Below are 21,489 nucleotides of genomic sequence, written 5' to 3'. Positions count from 1 at the left end.
GAAAAGGGGTTTATCTATCTTGGGGGCACCATTGCAGCACTGCGGGTGGGTGGGGAAACCTTTTACTGGTTGCTATGGGATTTTACATGATCACTCTATCCTAGCAACGCCTTGAATACGCTTGAAAAAGGGGTTTATCTACCTTGGGGGCACTCTCGCAGCACTTAAGGATAGGTGGTTAACCCCTTAGGTGGTTGCTATGGGATTTTACATGACCACTTTATCCTAGCAACGGCTTGTATACGCTTGGAAAAGGGGTTTATCTACCTTGGGGGCACCCTTGCAGCACTGTGGGGAAGCCGGGGAACCCTTTTACTGGTTGCTATGGGATTTTACATGACCAATTTATCCTAGCAACGCCTTGTATACGCTTGGAAAAGGGGTTAATCTACCTTGGGGGCACCCTCACAGCACTGCGGGGTGGGTGGGGAACCCTTTTACTGGTTGCTATGGGATTTTACATGGCCATTCTATCCTAGCAACGCCTTGGATACGCTTAAAAAATGGGTTTATCTACCATGGGGGCACCCTCGCAGCACTGCGGGGAAGCCGGGGAACCCTTTTACTGAGGAAGGAAACAGCACAAAAATTCAAAAGCTGACTTAGGCCATAGTATACCCCCGGGGGATAAACTTTATACCAGGGGGTATAAAATAGTTTTTATAGTATTTCTCTAGGCCATAATGTTATCACTTCACTGTTTTTCTCACCCTATTGCTTATTTGTTGAAAAGTGTGCAGATCTGAACTGACAGTAGATGGCGCTGTCCTGTCAGTGCATAGTTAATGATAACTTGTTTTGTATGTTCTCTATGACACCTCTCTGCTCTCTATGACACCAAATCTTTTCCAATTTTGACAACCATGGAAGATCAATTGTATGACCAGCTTTTGAGATTCTACACTGCAACAGAACAAAGGTACCCTCAGTATACCTACGATCTACCTCCTGAGAAACGTGCAAATGCCAAGTCCCAGTTTAGACAAACAGCAAAGCCATATCGAGCCCAAGGAGGAATTGTTTATCATAGGGAAAAGGAGGTTCTTACTAAAAGTCGACTGCCAAATATCCTGAAGGCCTGTCATGACAACCCAATATCTGGGGGCCATTTTGGCAGAGATAAAACTTTAGCCAAAATCTCTGACCGGTTTTACTGGAAGGGAATGAAAAATGACGTTCACCAGTATGTGAAAGCCTGTCAAAAATGTTTTGTTATAAATCCCAAAATCACAAAGGAAGCTCCACCACTCAACAGTATATCAGTGCCTGGAAAAGTATGGAGCTTAGTTGGGATTGATATGATTGGCCCTCTTCAGGAAACATCAAATGGCAACAAATATATAGTTGCTGCCACTGATCATTTCTCCAAATGGACTGAAGCAACAGCTGTCCCAGATAAGAGTGCCAAGTCAGTGGCAAATTTTTTGTACTCCGTTATCTGTCGCCTTGGCTGTATGGAGACTCTGATTAGCGACCAGGGACGAGAGTTTGTAAACTCGATCATTGACAACCTGATGGAACATTTTCAAACAGATCACCGTATTTCATCTGCATACCACCCACAAACAAATGGCCAGCGGGAACGTGATAATCGGACACTTAAAGAAGCTCTTAGTAAGCTTGTCAATGACCAAGGAAACAACTGGGATCAATTCATCCCTGGTGTTCTGTTTGCCTATCACACATCTGTGCATGCTTCAACCAAGGTTACTCCATTTGAGGTCATGTATGGACGGAAGGCCAAGCTTCCCATGGACCTTAATCCCTCAAAAGATGATACGGTGGATCCCATGCCCATTTCAGATCATGCCACCCCTGATGTGCTAAATACACTGTCAAGCATTCTTAAAAAGCTGCACTCAGACGTCAGTACCAACATCCACTCTGCTCAAGAACACCAGAAGTGTGCCTTTGATCGCCGACACAAAAGCAACAAAGAAATCACTGCTGGTACCATAGTTTATATCAAGAATCAGCGCCGTATTCAACGCATAGGTTCAAAGATGGAACCACGCTGGATTGGACCTTATTTAGTTGTGGAATCCTTGACCAAGGGACGAGTAAAACTTAAGAACAACAAAACTGGCAAGATATTAAGCAACACATACCACACCAGCAACCTAAAGATTTACCAGGATAAAGAGGCTTCTCCACCATCCGATGATGATTATTCCAGTGACTCTGCCACACAGAAAAATAAGCAAACTAAGGCTTTCAACCTACTACCAAGTTCAAGAAGGAAGTATCTTAGCACCACTCTTGGCCTTACGTTTAGTAAGGTTGTATACTGTGGATGCAGACGAGACCTTGAACAACCACGGCGTACATATAAAACCAAAGGTGATGGAAACTGCTTCTTCCGGGCCATCAGCTACATCTTGACAGGAACAGAGGACAACCATTCCCTTCTCAGAGATAAAGTCATCCACCATATGAAAACTGACTTGACAAAAAAACTACAGGACTACTTGAACCAAAATGTGAATGAATATGTGAACATCTCTGGAATCTCTCGTGATGGAGTCTGGGCAACTGATGCAGAGATCATGACCACGGCGAATCTGTTGAGTTGCGACATAATAATCTACACAAACGTCGGTGACTCCATGGATTGGTTGACATATCCTGCAAGCTTCAATCTGCAGTCAACAACTGAACATGCACTGTATCTTGAAAATAAGCACGATCATTTCAATGTTGTTATCAGTGTTTAGCTTTAAACGTTAATTTGGTAGCAAGGACATGCTAGACTAAATGTCATAATACACAGAATGACTGTTGGGCGATTTGTTGCCCCAGATAATTGCATTGCATGATAAGTGACTTATAGCTAATGAGAAATTATTGCCCCCCCTCCCACCGCTAGGTGGTGCTGGCTCTGCTTCTACAAGCTCCAACGGCACTAGCCAGGTGCCGCTCTCCTCTATGGCGCCTGGCTGTGACGTCGGCGCATGGAGAGGCAGCGCCACCTAGCGGCAGGAGGGGGACCCCGTCTACCAGGAGACGGGCAGCGGCGGTTAGCGAGGGGGGGTAATCGGGCAGCCCCCCTAAGGTAACTATAAAATGGGGGGGTATTTGTAATGCATATGCATTACAAATACCCCCCTTTACAACTACTTTTGCCATGGGCAAAAGTTTTGTATAGTGGGAGGTACTCTTTAAGAATTGTCAGTTTGGTTTCTCAATAAAATGTTGAAGCATTAAGTAATTCTTGTGTATATCACTCAATGCAAATGATTTCATTGGGGTATAATATGAGCTGAGAGGTATAAATTGGGCTAGGCAACTTTAACCCCAGATTAGTTACATAATCTGGCCTGGAGGGGTATAGTTTGGCCTAGGCTATTTTACACCCCGGGGTATAGTTTGGCCTAGGCCAGTTTATGCCCGGGTATACTCTGGCATAGACCAAATTATACCCGGGGTTAATCTGGGACAGGGTTACTTTGGCCTGTTACACCGAGGAACCCTTTTACTGGTTGCTATGGGATTTTACATGACCACTTTATCCTAGCAATGCCTTGTATATGCTTGGAAAAGGGGTTTATCTACCTTGGGGGCACCCTGCTTGCTATAGGGTTTTACATGGTGTAAGTACCTTAGATTGATCATTTGAAATCGCTTAGCAACCAGGAAAAGAGTTCCCCAGCCTCCATGCAATGCTGCGACAGTGCCCCCAAGGTAGATAAGCCCCTTTTCCAAGCGTATCCAAGGCGTTGCTAGGATAAAGTGGCCATGTAAAATCCCATAGCAACCAGTAAAAGGGTTCCCCGGCTTCCCCGCAGTGCTGTGAGGGTGCCCCCAAGGTAGATAAACCCCTTTTCCAACCGTATCCAGGGCGTTGCTAGGATAAAGTGGCCATGTAAAATCCCATAGCAACCAGTAAAAGGGATCCCCACCCACCCCGCAGTGCTGTGAGGGTGTCCTCCAAGGTAGATTAACCCCTTTTCCAAGCGTATACAAGGCGTTGCTAGGATAAATTGGTCATGTAAAATCCCATAGCAACCAGTAAAAGGGTTCCCCGGCTTCCCCGCAGTGCTGTGAGGGTGCCCCCAAGGTAGATAAACCCCTTTTCCAACCGTATCCAGGGCGTTGCTAGGATAAAGTGGCCATGTAAAATCCCATAGCAACCAGTAAAAGGGATCCCCACCCACCCCGCAGTGCTGTGAGGGTGTCCTCCAAGGTAGATTAACCCCTTTTCCAAGCGTATACAAGGCGTTGCTAGGATAAATTGGTCATGTAAAATCCCATAGCAACCAGTAAAAGGGTTCCCCGGCTTCCCCGCAGTGCTGTGAGGGTGCCCCCAAGGTAGATAAACCCCTTTTCCAACCGTATCCAGGGCGTTGCTAGGATAAAGTGGCCATGTAAAATCCCATAGCAACCAGTAAAAGGGATCCCCACCCACCCCGCAGTGCTGTGAGGGTGTCCTCCAAGGTAGATTAACCCCTTTTCCAAGCGTATACAAGGCGTTGCTAGGATAAATTGGTCATGTAAAATCCCATAGCAACCAGTAAAAGGGTTCCCCGGCTTCCCCGCAGTGCTGTGAGGGTGCCCCCAAGGTAGATAAACCCCTTTTCCAACCGTATCCAGGGCGTTGCTAGGATAAAGTGGCCATGTAAAATCCCATAGCAACCAGTAAAAGGGATCCCCACCCACCCCGCAGTGCTGTGAGGGTGTCCTCCAAGGTAGATTAACCCCTTTTCCAAGCGTATACAAGGCGTTGCTAGGATAAATTGGTCATGTAAAATCCCATAGCAACCAGTAAAAGGGTTCCCCGGCTTCCCCGCAGTGCTGTGAGGGTGCCCCCAAGGTAGATAAACCCCTTTTCCAACCGTATCCAGGGCGTTGCTAGGATAAAGTGGCCATGTAAAATCCCATAGCAACCAGTAAAAGGGATCCCCACCCACCCCGCAGTGCTGTGAGGGTGTCCTCCAAGGTAGATTAACCCCTTTTCCAAGCGTATACAAGGCGTTGCTAGGATAAATTGGTCATGTAAAATCCCATAGCAACCAGTAAAAGGGTTCCCCGGCTTCCCCGCAGTGCTGTGAGGGTGCCCCCAAGGTAGATAAACCCCTTTTCCAACCGTATCCAGGGCGTTGCTAGGATAAAGTGGCCATGTAAAATCCCATAGCAACCAGTAAAAGGGATCCCCACCCACCCAAAAGGGATCCCCACCCACCCCGCAGTGCTGTGAGGGTGCCCCCAAGGTAGATTAACCCCTTTTCCAAGCGTATACAAGGCGTTGCTAGGATAAATTGGTCATGTAAAATCCCATAGCAACCAGTAAAAGGGTTCCCCGGCTTCCCCGCAGTGCTGTGAGGGTGCCCCCCAAGGTAGATAAACCCCTTTTCCAACCGTATCCAGGGCGTTGCTAGGATAAAGTGGCCATGTAAAATCCCATAGCAACCAGTAAAAGGCTATAGTCTGGCCTGAGGGTATAGTGTGGCCTGTTATAGTTTGGCCTAGGCTGTTTTACATCCTTAGGTATAGTTTGGCCTAGGCCAAAATATACCCAGGGTTAAATGTAGCCTAGGCCACTTTAACCCTGGGGGGTATAATGTGGCCTGGAGGGGTATAGTTTGGCCTAGGCTATTTTACACCCCGGGGTATAGTTTGGCCTAGGCCATTTTATGCCTGGGTATAGTTTGGCCTAGGCCAGTTTATACCCCGGGGTATACTCTGGCCTAGGCCAAATTATACCCGGGGTTAATCTGGGACAGGGTTACTTTGGCCTGTTACACCGGGACAGAGAGAGGCGAGGGATGGAAGAAGCTGCTGAAACTAGAGACAAAATAAATCATTGTGCGGAAACAAATCCTCAGAAGAGAGAAAGTCACAAAAGGACATATATGAAAGACCGAGATCAGGAAACAAAGAGAGAGGCTGAGCGCTGGCCAGGAGCCGCAGATGATATTTCGGTTACCAGCCATTTACACGACTCTGGATCTGAAATTAAATTGATCAGACTGGATTTCATAAATACATTGCCTGTACAACAGATCACCGATGGCTCAGAGTCTAATACACCAACTAAGTAGGAATTTATAAGAAATATTTCTTTATATAGGAGGCGGAGAAGCGACGTCATCACAAACCCGATCTACTATTTCATTTTAAAGGGGAGTTTCAACTGGATGATCACTACTCTACACGAAGACAGGGTAAGCAGCGTAGAAGTTGAGATCAAAATTGAGACAGACAACCCCCTTGTTGGGGAAGTGTGAGATCCTGGGGTGTAACGACCGCAGAGGATGCGAGCAGGCCCATGCGTGTGAAGGGCCCGTCGACGCCAGCGTAAATTTCAACTGGATGTGTGTTCTCTGACACACATCCAGTTAATGTGCATTACTGCGCAGAAACTCGCCAGGTCTGTGCGCTGCAATACACGCTAGTGGCCAATCAAAGGCATTTTTATTGTCACCCCACAAGTGTTTAACCGGATTAAGGTCCGGGGATGGGGCTGGCCGCTCCATAACCTCAATTTTGTTGGACTGGAACCAAGATTTTGCTCGCGTACTGCTGTGTTTAGGGACGTTGTCTTGGTGAAACCCCCATGACAAGGGCATATCCTCTTCAGCATAAGGCAACATCACCTCAAGTATTTTAATATATGCAAACTGGTCCATGATCCCTGGTATGCAGTAACTAGGTCTGGCACTATAGTAAGAGAAACATGCCCATATCATGATGCTTCACTGTCTGCAGGGTGTACTGAGGCTTGAATGCAGAGTTTGGGGATCGTCTGATGAACTGTCTGCGGCCCTTGGCCCCAAAAAGAACAATTTTACTTTCATCAGTCCACAAAATGATTCTCCATTTCTCTTCAGGCCAGTTGATGTGTTATTTGGCACATTGTATCCTCTTCAGTACATGTCTTTTTTATCAGTGGGACTTTGAGAGGACTTCTTGCTCAGAGATTAGTGTCACACAGGCGTCTTCTGTCACAGTCTTCACAGGTAACGTGAGACTGTCTGTGATCATCCTGGAGGTGATTGTTGGCTGAGCCTTTGCCATTCTGGACATTCTTCCATCCATTAAAATGGTCGTCTTCCATTGTCATCCACGTCTCTCTGGTTTGGCTTTCCATTTTGAAGAATTGGAGACCGTTTTAGCTGAACAGCCGATCATTGTCTGCACTTTATAAGTTTTGCCCTCTCCAATCAATTTTTTAATCAAAGTACACTGTTCTTCCAAACAATGTCTCAAACAACCCATATTTCTCAGGCTTTCAAGGAGAAGTGCATGTACAACATGTCCTGGCTTCACCCTAATTCACACATGTGTCTTCACAGAATGATTGGCCTCTTGCACTGGGGTCTATCGGACTCTAGTTATGCCACTTGTGAGACCTCTGTCTATACACATGGGAGGCACAATATCGGTGGTCACCAGCTGGAAAATTTCCTTTGCTTTCTTCTGGATGGCTCCTGACAACGCTGCTGCAATATCATGTAGTCATGGTCTCATATACAGTATCTTCTATGTTGCTAGAGGTCAGATTATGAGCAGGCCTTTCAGGTCTTGGCCGTGTCCATCTAAGTCCGACTACTGAGCAGACAAAAATCTGCCATTTTAAAAGAAAATGTGAAGAAAATACTATTATTTCTTGATTCTGGAACCTATTTTTTTTTTTTTTTAAGACAAAATTCTCAAAAGCTTCAAAATGTCTGGTGTCTCAATTTCCAGCTAGGTCTCCAAACAGGATTGTTGGTTGGAATAACATTGCCCCTCTAAAATCTCTTTTCAGTGGTGTGATGGCTCCTGCGGTGGCTGACACAAGGCTCTCGTGGATCTTCTAAACAAACTCCGGACCGAAAAGTTTGTTAATTGGTGATGGCAGATGGAAGAGTGGCGACATGAACGTATCCACCAGAATGAAAATAATACTACGGTAATTTATACTAAATTGTCAATTTCTTGCTACTGAGGTCCATTAATGAAAGAAGTAACATAAATGGCTTGGAGTTGTTTTTTTAATTTTTTACTCCCGTTTCATTCGTTCTGAGCTGTGCAGCCTATCAGTGGCTCAGCGGTCAGATCTCTTCTGGTCTGACGGAGACCGATGGAGCGGCAGCGCTGGTCAAAGGGCAGATTTCAACGCCAAGTATAGCAGATTATGATTATTGATACATTGTTATCAGATTCCACTTATGTTTGCAATAGCCGAGTCTCGTGCTCCGCTCTCTTGTCTGTGCACCCATCCGCAAGGTTGTAGCAATACTGAGAAATCCAGGAACCAGGGCACCAGACGTCCTCCTTTGAAAACTTTATTGGCACATAAAAATCACAACGTTTCAACCACACAGGGCATCTCTCAAGCTATTGAAATGCATATCTCCATTTTTTGTGGCTTGATAAAAGCCCTGCGACACTGAAACGTTTACCAATAATGTTACTAAAAGGAGGACTTGTGGTGCCCTGTTTCCTGGATTTCTCCGCCATCAGATTCAACAGCACTTTACAGACACTGCTGTCCCCCATTGGGGCTCACAATTTAGATTCTCTATCAATTTGACTTTGGAGTGTGTGAGATAACCAGAGAAAACCCGGAGGAAACCTACACAAACACATCGTACTAAAGAGTGCGAAAAACCATTTACTGTAGTTGCAAATTGTGCTGCATAAAACTCTTGCCAAAAAGAGACTGACTGACCCCTTCCAAGCCTGACACCCATCTTCTAAGCTGATTTATGACCGATTTAAAATTAAGCTTTGATGTGATAATAAATCAGCTGACCCCTGGCACTGCATTGCCACTTTAAATCCTTTGATAATCTTTAGATTTCATGATGCCTTGCACACAGTCAAGGCACGCAGTGCAGAGGCAGCAAAAACCCCGAAACAGCTGTCAACCTCCACCACATCTGACTGTAGGTACTGTGTTCTTTTCCTTCTAGGCCTCATTTCTTTTTTGGTAAACAGTAGAATGATGTGCTTTATCAAAAAGCTCTATCGTTGTCTCTTCCATCCACAAGACACTTTCCCAGAAGGATTTCGTCTTGCTCATGTACATTTTGGCAAACTGCAGTCTATCTTTGTTATGTGTCTGTTTCAGCAGTGGGGTCTTCCCGGGTCTCCTGCCATAGTGTATCATTTCAGTCACATGTCGATGGATAGTTCGCGCTGACACTGATGCACACTGAGCCTGCAGGACAGCTTGAATTTCTTTGCAACTTGATTGAGGGTTGCTTATCTACCATCCATTTCCGGGATAATTTCAAGGGTACCAATACTTTTGGCCATGACTGCAGATCAGAGAACGAGCTCACTGACGATTTTGCTGGTAACTCATTCTGCAGTTTGCTATGTACTGTGATATATGGAGGCTGCAGAAACCAAACGATCCAAAATTGGACCCAAAATTCTATGTATTTAAGTAATTAAAAATATTGAAAAGCTATCCAAATCTTTTAGGAATAAAGACAGGGAATCACACTACGGAATTTGCTTTTCCAGGTTTGAGCCAATACTCCAGCCGCTATTTTTAAGTAAGAGATGAGTATTTGGCAATGCAAACTATAAAGAAATTAACCAGTTTTTGCATCCAGACATTTTATATTGCATCTCCACACAAAATGTATTTGCTAACTTGCCAACTCATATATTATTGATGGGGAAAGAGCCTTCTGCTGCAAAACAATAAAAATGTAATGATCTTTCAAAAAATTGGGCACCAAGACCTGCAACAAACTACTAGCAGTATCCACAGCGTTACTTTTGGAGCTTGAGGCAGAAGTTGACATTACGTAGAAGCACTTTGCATGATATGTGGCCATTTCTATCCATATACAATCAGTGGACGCCATGTACACGCAGCGTGTGATCCCTTAATCTTCAGCAATGGGGGGCTGCAAACTAGTATTGCACACTTGCTAAAGGTTTTGGATGGGTGAGAATATTCCTGCCAATATATGGACTGCATGCAAAATCTGCATCATTGTGATGTCTCCCAGCACAGATGACTGGCATTTAACTGAGTAATGGGGGCATTAATATCACACAAAATGGGAGGGGGGCCTTAGCAAAAATATAATTTTGGAGCCATTTCACCCCAGCGGACTCTTGGTGCCCACATTCAATTTGTATATATATATATATATCTATATATATATCCTGCATGAGGATCTCGTCTTCACAGAGGTTATATATATATATATATATATATATATATATAACCTCTGTGAAGACGAGATCCTCATGCAGGATGTCACAAACTACTAAAGTGATGAAACAATGAGCCAGGAACGAGCCCTTTATGATTTGTACACCCATGGATGAAGCAAATCAGCTTTATTCATACAGAGTCAGGCACCTGCTGCAATGGCCAGGAATGGAGCGTATTCTGATCACCGTACATTAACCAATCAGATGCTTTGGTCAATAGTGATTGACGCCTCTTAACACTAAGATACAGAGAGAAAAATGACTCCCTCCATGACCCCACACACAACAGGATTTCAGAGAAAGAATGAACTGACTTGTCACAGCAGCTGGGGGCCTAATTCCTGAATAAAAGATGCCAATACAAAATAATAAAAAAAACACTGCAGCACAAAGGGGTTAAAAGGGTCCATACTCCGTGCAACCAAAAATCAGTAAGTTATTGCATATATATAGCAAAAACGTCATTACTTACCTAAGAAAAAAAAAAATGAAAAATTAAAGTGCGCCTGTCATTCACCCAAAATGAGACTATTACCTTGCTGTTCTCTTCTCTCTTTCACACAAAACTTGTAGAAAAGAATGGCATTACTGCCCACATACCTCTCAACAAGGTAGTGGATGTAACTTGCTATCCACTCTTTCAGAGAGCAGCTACATGTCATCATTCTACCAGCACTATAGGCGCTGTAATTTCATTTTCCTCAGGCATGCCCACATGTTCCGCCCACACTTCCTGCAAAAAGACAAAGACACGTCTCCATTCATTGAAGAGAGACAAAGAACACACCTCCACTTCCTGTAGAGTGACAAGGACATGTCCCCACTTCCTGTAGAACAGACATCCCCAATTCCTGTAGTGACAAAGACTCGCCCTCACTTCCTGTAGAGTGACAAACACCTGTCCCCACTTCTTGTAGAGAAACAAAGACCTACCCCAGCTGGGTATATGGGCTGCACATAAAAAAAAAAAATTTAATTTGAAGGTCCACATTCTTTGCAGGACGAGATTATATTTTTAGTGACACCATATTTATTTTCTATAGACCTTAAGATTCTTTTTTTGAGTATTTTGGTTGTAATTTTTTATTATTTTTAATGGCATTCATCGTATGGGTTATGGTACAGTTTTATAGCTTGGGTCGTTACGGATGCAGCAATAACAAATGTGCACTTTATTGTTTTCTTTAGTTTATACATAAAGCAGCATTTTAAGTGCCAAAATATTTTTAAATATTTTATTTTCAACTTTTTTTTTTCTTTTTCATTTTTATAATTTTTTGTGCCCCTATTGGCCCCACATAGTAATATTTTCTTACAACTAGTACCATATAGTAGTTCTGACCAACATCTTTTAGCACTGTCCCCATCCTGGTCCTCATTTTGTAGTAATGTCCCCCGTACTGGTCCTCACCTGGTAGTAATGTCCCAATCATAGTCCTCATCTTGTAGTAATGTCCTCATCATGGTCCCCATCTTGCAGTAATGTATCCCATCTTGTAGTAACGTCCCCCATCCCAGTCTCCATCTTGCAGTAATGACCACATCCTAGTTTCCATCGTCATTAATGACCCCATCCTGGTCCCCATCTTTCAGCAGTGACCCCATCCTGTAGTAATGACCCTATGCTGGTCCCCATCTTGCATTAGTGACCCCACCCTGGAGTACTGATCCCATCCTGGTCCCCATCTTTCAGCAGTGACCCCATCCTGTAGAAATGACCCTATCCTGGTCCCCATCTTGCAGTAGTGACCCCATCCTGGTACCTCGCTCTTTACTTAAAAAAAAAAAATCTTCTCACCTGACCTCGCTCCCTCGGTGAACAGCGTCCTCTTCTCCTCCACAGCCAGGGCACGTAGTCATGGGGAGATCCAGTGACTGTGGGCTGCATCAAGCAGCCTCAAGGGCCGAATATGGTCTACGTGCTTGAGACGCCTACTGTAGAGAGACAAATTACATATCCCCACTGTAGACAAAGACCAGTCCACGACTCCTGTAGAGAAACAAAGACCCGCACCCACTTTCTGTAGAGAGACATAGACCCACCTCCACTTCTTGTAGAGCAAGGGTGGGGGACCTTAGGCCCGCAGTCCACTTACGGCCCTTGATGACCTTTTATCCGGCCCCATGCAGATTCCTGGGGACCGTAATCTAAATGGTCCTTGGAAGAGAAAAAATTTCCCAACCCTGCTGAAGAGAAACAATGGCCCATCACTCACTGTAGAGAGACAAAGACCTGCCCCCACTTCCTATAGAGAGACAAAGATCCACACCCACTTCATGTAGAGAGACAGAGACCCGCCCCCACTTCTTGTAGAGAGATAAGACATGCTCCCACGTCCTGTAGACCAATAAGACATGCTCCCACTTCCTATAGAGCAATAAGACATGCTCCCACTTCCTGTAGCGCAATAAGACACGCCCCCACTTCCTGAAGAATAAGACACGCCCCATTTCCTGTAGAGCAATAAGACATGCTCCCACTTCCTATAGAGCAATAAGACACGACCCCACTTCCTGAAGAATAAGACACGCCCCATTTCCTGTAGAACAATAAGACATGCCCCCACTTCCTGTAGAGCCATAAGACAGGCCCCCACTTCCTGTAGACTAATAAGACATGCTCCCACTTCCTAGAGCAATAAGACATGCTCCCACTTTCTGTAGCGCAATAAGACATGCTCCCACTTCCTGAAGAACAATAAGACACGCCCCATTTCCTGTAGAACAATAATACACGCCCCCACTTCCTGTAGAGCCGTAAGACACGCCCCCACTTCCTGCAGAGAGACAAGACATGCTCCCACTTCCTGCAGAGAGACAAGACCGGCCTTGTATAATATATCTGTGTCTCTGCTGCTGGAAACTGATTACACTTCGCAACAGGTCAGTGGACAGTAAAGACACTCAAAATGCCGATGCACAGAGACCATGATATATGTGTCATCATAATAATGAAAGGCAGTAGATTTAATGAAATATAAACCTCTTCGTAATTCCTGATATACAAAGATACTTACATAACACCAGTCTGTATCCAGGACAGTCAGTCACTGCACTATTCTATGACATTTTATATTTCATTATATATTCACAAATAAATGCAATTCATTAAATAAAATAAGGCTTATGGGTGCGACAGGCCGCCGTTCAGGCAGAGTTCTGCCTTTTCTTTAGTTTCTTAATTCGCTGACTTGGCAGCTCCTTTCTAGATTGATTTACTGAAGAGGTGATCTGACTTGAGCTATTGAGCTCTTCTTTCTCCAATGCAGAATTTCCACCATAAAATATATTCTACTTAAAAGATAAAACGCAAATGTGGTTGACGCCAAAATGTGGAGGAAAATATGGTTCTTTTTGGCTCAAATCAATAAGAAATTTGTCTAAATTGATTTTCTCCACAAAGGGGAAAACCAGAAAAAATAGAGGTTTATCCAGATTAATAAATCTGATTCATTGTGGGAAAAATAAAAGGAATTGGATAACGTATTTTCTAAAATAACAAGTGTCCCAGAGACCAGCACTGGTCAGATGTGTCCCGTCATTGAGCTACACAAGCTGCCTCACCGCCTTTATATCTTCGCACTCTTCGCTGTCCGGTGGGGGTAGCCTACAAAAAAATAAAACATGAAACGCTCCAATATATAGAGAAAAACAGACTTTCTTTTTAAGAACAGATCGCAATGGAAATTAAAAGGCACTGTACACGTTTGTACGGAATCGCAACTTTCTAAATAGTCTGCAGGAAAGGTTTTCTACCATTTTGCTGATGCAGAAAGTTTCCAAGATCTTTACGTAGCTGAGTGATCTGCAAAAATGCTACAAATCGGTCTCAGATCTGCCTGCACCATTCCAACTTGTTCCTCTTCTCTCAGTGTTAGGGATGGCAGCAGGGAGGGGTTGTACAAATATCTGCACTGATGGGGAGAGGGGAAAATATCTACATCCTCAGGGAGAACAGAGAAAAGAAGCTGTAGATAAAGAGGAAAGCAGAATAAGAGGAAATGAGTGCAGGATAGAAGCTGTGCTCATATATGAGCTAATAGAGAAATCAACATTATGGATACACGGAGCTCACTCCAGCCTATATTACAAGGAGAAACAATCAGAGCTCATATCCAGCCTATATTAAGGGGAAGGACACACAGATCTCAAATCAAGCCAATATTAATAGCACAGAGATGCAGAATGCACATCCAGCCTATATTACTGGGAGAGACACACACACCTCGCATCCAACCTATATTACTGGAAGAGACACACAAACCTCACATCCAGACTATATTACTGGGAGAGACACACAGAGCTTACATCCAGCCTATATTACTGGGAGAGACACACAAACCTCACATCCAGCCTATATTACTGAGAGAGACACACAGAGCTTACATCCAGCCTATATTACTGGGAGAGACACACAAACCTCACATCCAGCCTATATTACTGAGAGAGACACACAGAGCTCACATCCAGCCTATATTACTGGGAGAGACACACAAACCTCACATCTAGCCTATATTACTGGGAGAGACACACAGAGCTCACACCCAGCCTATATTACTGGGAGAGACACACAAACCTCACATCTAGCCTATATTACTGAGAGAGACACACAGAGCTCACACCCAGCCTATATTACTGGGAGACCTCACATCTAGCCTATATTACTGGGAGAAACACAGAGACCTCACATCCAGCCTATATTATGGGAAGAGACCCACATACCTCACATCCAGCCTATATTACTGAGGCACACAGACCTCACATCCAGCCTATATTACTGGGAGAGACCCACATACCTCACATCCAGCCTATATTACGGGAAGAGACCCACATACCTCTCACATCCAGCCTATATTACTGGGAGAGACACAGAGCTCACACCCAGCCTATATTACTGGGAAAAACACACAGAGCTCACATCCAGCCTATATTACTGGGAGAGACCCACATACCTCACATCCAGCCTATATTACGGGAAGAGACCCACATACCTCTCACATCCAGCCTATATTACTGGGAGAGACACAGAGCTCACACCCACAGCTCAGCTCACACCCAGCTTATATTACCAAGAGACACACATAGCGCTCACATCCAGTCTATGTTACTGGAAGGGACACACAGACCAACATCCAGCCTATATTACTGGGAGAGACAAAGAGAGCTATATTACTTGGAAAAACACACACCTCACATCCACAGCTCAGTTCACACCCAGCCTATATTACTGAAAGACACCCAGACCTAAAAACCAGCATATATTAGTGGGAAGGGACAATACCAGAGTTTCCCTGCACAGTTGGGTGTTGGGAGTTATGCTGCAGCCAGTCTCATTTGCTATAGTACCTTGAGCAGACACTGTACATGACACCATCGTGCAGGGTAAACAGTGAATGGAGACCAGCACTAAGCGAACAATGCATCCCCTTCATTCTCAGCATCATCCCAGAAGTCAGACCCCCAAAATCATAATGTGATAATATACCCTGGTGTAGATGGGAAAACCTTTTTAATGGGGGGCAGAATTTTGCACGGCCACCTTCGCCTGCCCTCAGCCGCACAGCAAGCAATGATCCGTTTGAGGACATTTTTACTATAAGAACTGTATTTATTGCTGGGCAAGTACAGTTCTTCGGATTGTTTGCAGGGGGTTTATATATTTCTGTATTAGCTTGACGTTTGTAGTGTTGCTGTCACTTCTGCTTTTGTGATGCCGCCATAAAGCACGTTGATCATCACTGCATTACACGAGGCGGACGCATCCTTGAATGCCGCCATAAATGATACATTGCGCTTTATTATCCCGGCCTTGTTACGTGATGTTATTAACATTGACCCAAACACCTAGAACAGCAGCAGCGTTGGTAAATCTTTGTCTCGATGTTGATTAAATGGCTGCGGGATCAATACCGAGGTCTTGTCCTGCTCACACAGACAGAAAGCTGCGCGGCAAGGAAACCTCAGACTCGGCGCATCCACGGTTCATCCCGGCAAAGTGCGAAATGCAAACAGTTCACGGATAGAATTGTGAAAAAAGAGAAATTAATTATTAGGAGTTGATGAAAGCCATGAAAATCTATGCTGAAACCTTACGGGTAATACACTCTTATCAATCAGAGGATCTGAGCGTTAGACTGTGTTCACACACTTCAATTTTATTTATTTATTTTATACGATATATTGTCTTATTCTTCATTGTCACACAAAGTAAAAGTGAATGATGTGCTTCTTCCAAAATCAGAATCTGTATGTGGGGTTTCTAATTGTCTCTGGTAAAACTACACCAGCAGAATTTGCAGCAGAAACTGGTAAAAGCGTATCCGTATCTTCAGGTGAATTTTAACGATAATTCATCATTAATACAATTTCCTGGCATTATATGGCTTGTATCCTGTATTTATCAGTCTCTATCTCGAAATGTCACTTGTCCCGGAGACAAGCCTCTATGAGGTCTCCCGTACACTGCACACACAGAGAAGAGGCAAACCTGCTCTCCTGTCTCTTCCTTACACATACAAAGAAGCAGCAGCAGCATGGAGGACAATATACAACAGTACTGAGCAGTGTAGCTGTGAAGCCAGGACTTGGACGCAGATGGTAAAAAATGTAATAGAAGAAGTAGTAGACATACAAAGAAGTAGCAGCAGCAAGGAGGACATTATACAACAGTACTGAGCAGTGTAGCTCTGAAGCCAAGACTTGTGGGCAGATGGTAAAAAATGTACTGGAAGAAGCAGTACATATACAAAGAAGCAGCAGCAGCATGGAGAACATTATACAACAGTACTGAGCAGTGTAGCTGTGGTGGTAAGACTTGCGGGTAGATGGTAAAAAATGTACTGGAAGAAGCAGTACATATACAAAGAAGCAGCAGCATGGAGGACATTATACAACAGTACTGAGCAGTGTAGCTGTGAAGCCAAGACTTGTGGGCATATGGTAAAAATGTACTGGAAGAAGCAGTACATATACAAAGAAGCAGCAGCATGGAGGACATTATACAACAGTACTGAGCAGTATAGATGTGAAGCCAAGACTTGTGGGTAGATGGTATAAAATGTACTGGAAGAAGCAGTACACATACAAAGAAGCAGCAGCAGCAGCATGGAGGATATTATACAACAGTACTGAACAGTGCAGCTGTGAAGCCAGGATATGGGGGCAGATGATCAAAAAATGTACTAGAAGCAGTATCTGTATCTGTGCCTCTCACTCTCTGCAGCTCCCACCTCCTCCACTCCATAGATGTCTATCGGCAGCAGCTATAACCTGATCTCTAAGTGAGCAGGCAATCTGCGCTGAAGACAAATTTTACTAGTGAATTGAGAGTGAGGGATCATTGTAGGAGGCGAGGGGTCTGAGTGAACACAGACTTTTTTATCTGTGCATGTAAGATCTGGTGAAATTAATGTGATCATTGGACAAAATTGCAGAGATATACATTATGTAGATTCAAATGACCAAAGACAATGATGGCATAGTCCACAGGATGAACCATACATGTCTGGCAGGTGGAGGGGCTCATCTTTGGGAGTCCTGCCTATTACGAGGGGCACCTGATCCGTCAGATGAGGCAGCTGCTGGCCTGCGCAAGTTCATGGGTTGCTCCACTCAAGAGTCAGCTGGATGGTGGGGGTCCGCATTTATGGATAAGTGTTAAAGGGACCAACTTACCTTCGCTCTTCTATTTGCATATTTGGTGTACGTCCAAAATACACAAGTTCTTTCTAAATGGAAGAAAGATACAGAATAATACGATGTAAGTGAATCAATAATATAATATAGCATTAGGTAACAGCATGAGCGATCCCCTCTCCCAATGATGGGTCGGATCCAACCAATAACCACACACTATCCCGGGGATCGGGGAATATTCGGGATGTCACTGGTCTATAATAAGTGCAGGGATTCCAATTGCACCCGGACCCCAAGGAGCCCCTAGGAAAAGACCATTACTATACAAGATTTACAATAATTGGGGGTCTGGTTCGAGCTTTTGCATTGGGGCCCATGAGCTTGAAGTTACGCCGCTGCCCAGAACTGCAGCCAGGAGATCCTATAATGCTGTTAGAAATGATCCTACATAGTAAAGACAAGCCAGTGATGAAATGCAGACAGGAAAGCGAGCGCCCGAGCCGTCTGAACTGCATTTATCTGTCTCGGATCTGAAATTCTGCTGGATTTATATTGCATTTACTGTAACCCCGAGCACCAGAAGAAGAAAGATGCTGAACGCGCTGACAGGGCGACTCCAGAGAGACGTGTAAATGGCACCGGCGTGTGACGGCTCTTGCCCCTTTCAGATGAAGAAAACTTTGTTTAGAGTGTCACCATCCGTCACTCCTCAGCTAAAAGCCGCAGGAAAGAAGCCTGTAAGTAAGCGAAACGCTGCCCGGCTGCCTCCTGATTTCACATGACCTCTTGAAATAACGGGAGGGTGACCGCGAGGGCAATGCACACTGATAGTCCACGCTCATCCTACCGGAACCAAGGCGCCACAGTACCACTGTGGCATTTCAAGGCATGTCTTAACGGGGCTGTCCAGAATAGGTAAAAATGAAAAAAATAATATGCTGTACCCCCCTTACATCTCTGCCAGCATTGCATTAGAGGCAGTAGAAAGGGATTACAGGCAGTACAGGCAGGTCTTTGTTGCTCTAAAGAAAGCAGGGGCAGATCTCTGCCCATCTACACAAAGCGGGGGCATGTCTTTGTAGATCTAAACCAAAGCAGGGGAGGATCTTTTTCAATCTAGAGAAAACAGGGGCGGGTCTTTGACCATCTAGAGAAAGTGGGGGTGGGTCTTTGACCATCTAGAGAAAGTGGGGGTGGGTCTTTGACCATCTAGAGAAAGCGGGGGCGGGTTTTTGACCATCTAGATAAAGCGGGGGTGGGTCTTTGACCATCTAGAGAAAGCGGGGGTGGGTCTTTGACCATCTAGAGAAACCGGGGGCGGGTTTTTGATAATCTAGAAAAAGCCTGGTCGGGTCTTCCAGCATCTAGAGAAAGCAGGTGAGGGTCTTCCAGCATTGTATGTCTTCCAGCATTAGCCCTCCACTAATCACCCTGCTTCCTCTTATGTCGTATGGGCCACTGCCTGACTGATGCAGTGATCAATGCATCACTTCTGTGGCCAAAGATTGGATGCTGCAGTCACATGTCTCTATGACAGGAACAGGATGTATTGAGTCAATCTCTGTACATTTTTGTTTTGTGACTGCTGCAGCCAATCACTGATGCATTGGACACTGCTACAGCCAGGGATTGGGGGCAGCGGTTGTCTTGCCAGAAGAACAGGAAGCAAGAACAAGGGCGGGGGAATCAAGCAGCACTAGAAAAGTAGTGGAAGGAGACTGTTTGTGCCTACAGTATATTTAACTTTAAAGCATTTTGGGAGGTTTTGGGGTAATAATTTGGGGTTGGAGGGCCCCTTTAGGCTAGCCACACTTCCCCAAATATAAGGGGTAGTCTATGGCAGCACTTCTGGCATAAACGTGTCTACTGGTACCTCGCAGGGTAAGATGTGTTGAAGTTGCAGCTAATGGTGACCCCAAACTTTTGTCTAATTCCAGACTTTGGACCTTCAATTATAAATGTTGTGTGGCCCTGAGGACGAGTCAAAAAAAGTTCTTCAAACTTCATGACGAGCAAGCGGGCACTTTAAGTAGCTGGCGCAGATGTGACCAACATCACCGATAAGAGAACCCAAAATGTAGACCGCAGCAGAACGTCGCTGGCTACCTGCCCCTTTATATTGCTCTGTCCTGTATAAATCACACAAGCTCTCAGTCCAACCATCAAGCTTTAGGTGCCATTGTGCCTCTTAAGCGCTCTTGTGCGTGCGCCAATCGGCTCCGTCCGGCCAACAATGCAATATGTTCTCTGCTGCTTCACTACAAACATTGATCAACAGAAAACTGATCCAGAGAGGAGCGTAGAAGCGGTAATTACAGCTGCGGCCACCCTGTTTGAGGAGAGCCTACCATGTATTATTAATACCGAAAAAAAAAAGATCAATAAGTATCAGGGCGGCAGCAGAAAATGGCAGAACGATGGCTCCATAAATCACTGCTAGCAGCTGTAGTAACGCTGGCGGGATGATACTCCCCGGCCCACGCCGCCGCTGCAGCATCAATCTGTGATGATTGCATTTCCTCGTTAACTATAATGCAAATTGCTTATTACAACCTGTGATAAATCGGCTCAGAGTCAGCGCATAATGGTGGAAGCCGTGCCACCCCGCCCGGGGAGACGTAGAAAGCAAATGTGTGCGCTCTGCTCCAGCGTGGAAACTCACAAATGCTGCAGGGATTTAGTTAAACTGTAATTCTTAGCAATGGCACCATTTAAGGGGGTATTCCCATCTTGCACCCCGGGGTCCCCACCTATTTCAACAATAGGGCCCCGTCTCTCGCTGCCAGGAATGGAGCGGTAGCGGCAGATGCACATTAACGCAGAGAAGAAATACAAGGCTCTTTTGTTTGATAGCAAAGCTGGAAGTAGATGCGCGGCCCCAGAAGAAGGTGCGCGGCCCCAGAAGAAGGTGCGCGGCCCCAGAAGAAAATGCGAGGCCTCAGAAGAAGATGCACGGCCACAGAAGAAGGTGCACGGTCACAGAAGAAGATGCACGGCCACAGAAGAAGGTGCACGGCCACAGAAGAAGGTGCACGGCCACAGAAGAAGGTGCATGGCCACAGAAGAAGGTGCGTGGCCACAGAAGAAAATGCACTGTCCCAGTAGAAGACGTGCTGCCCCCATTCTGCTCAATTGCCCCAGTAGTGGCTACGGGTTGAGAAGAAGGCAAGTGATGCTCTGCTATAAAGACTGAAAGCTCCAAATCATTTATGGCGTTGGTTCATAAAGGACACGACAATGGACATACTGTACATATATGTGGGTCTGAGAGAATATGTAGCACACAGATATTTATTATTTGTGGTATCTACTATATAATTGTCTAAGGGTCACTTCCGTCTGTCTGTCCTTCTTTCTGTCTGTCTGTCACGGATATTCATTGGTCGCGGCCTCTGTCTGTCATGGAAATCCAAGTCACTGATTGGTTGCGGCAAAACGGCCACGACCAATCAGTGACGGGCACAGTCCAGCGGCAAAATGGCCGCTCCTTCCTCCCCGCAGTCAGTGCCCCCTCCATACTCCCCTCCAGTCAGCGCTCACACAGGGTTAATGGCAGCGGTAACGGACCGCGTTATGCCGCGGTGTAATGCACTCCGTTACTGCTGCTATTAACCCTGTGTGACCAACTTCTTACTATTGATGCTGCCTATGCGGCATCAATAGTAAAAAGATCTAATGTTAAAAATAATA

General features: G+C 45.1%; 1 protein-coding gene across 4 annotated transcripts in view; it reads right to left on the bottom strand.

The window, feature by feature from the left end:
* Positions 1-21,489, bottom strand: part of HOATZ (HOATZ cilia and flagella associated protein) — a 44,143-nt gene that overhangs the window by 6,446 nt on the left and 16,208 nt on the right. The window contains exons 5-6 of one of the 4 annotated variants that reach the window (XM_077249803.1): positions 17,839-17,891; positions 13,729-13,771 (exon numbers count right to left, since the gene is read on the bottom strand). In XM_077249803.1, coding sequence (XP_077105918.1) covers positions 13,729-13,771; positions 17,839-17,891 — 96 coding nt within the window. Of the gene's footprint in view, positions 1-13,098; positions 13,772-17,838; positions 17,892-21,489 lie in introns of those variants that run through there. The other 3 variants (XM_077249804.1, XM_077249802.1, XM_077249805.1) reach the window with 3 other exon arrangements.

Source organism: Ranitomeya variabilis, chromosome 4 (assembly GCF_051348905.1).
Source record: "Ranitomeya variabilis isolate aRanVar5 chromosome 4, aRanVar5.hap1, whole genome shotgun sequence".
NCBI classification, from domain to species: Eukaryota; Metazoa; Chordata; class Amphibia; order Anura; family Dendrobatidae; genus Ranitomeya; species Ranitomeya variabilis.
This window is presented reverse-complemented; position numbering and strand designations above follow the sequence as displayed.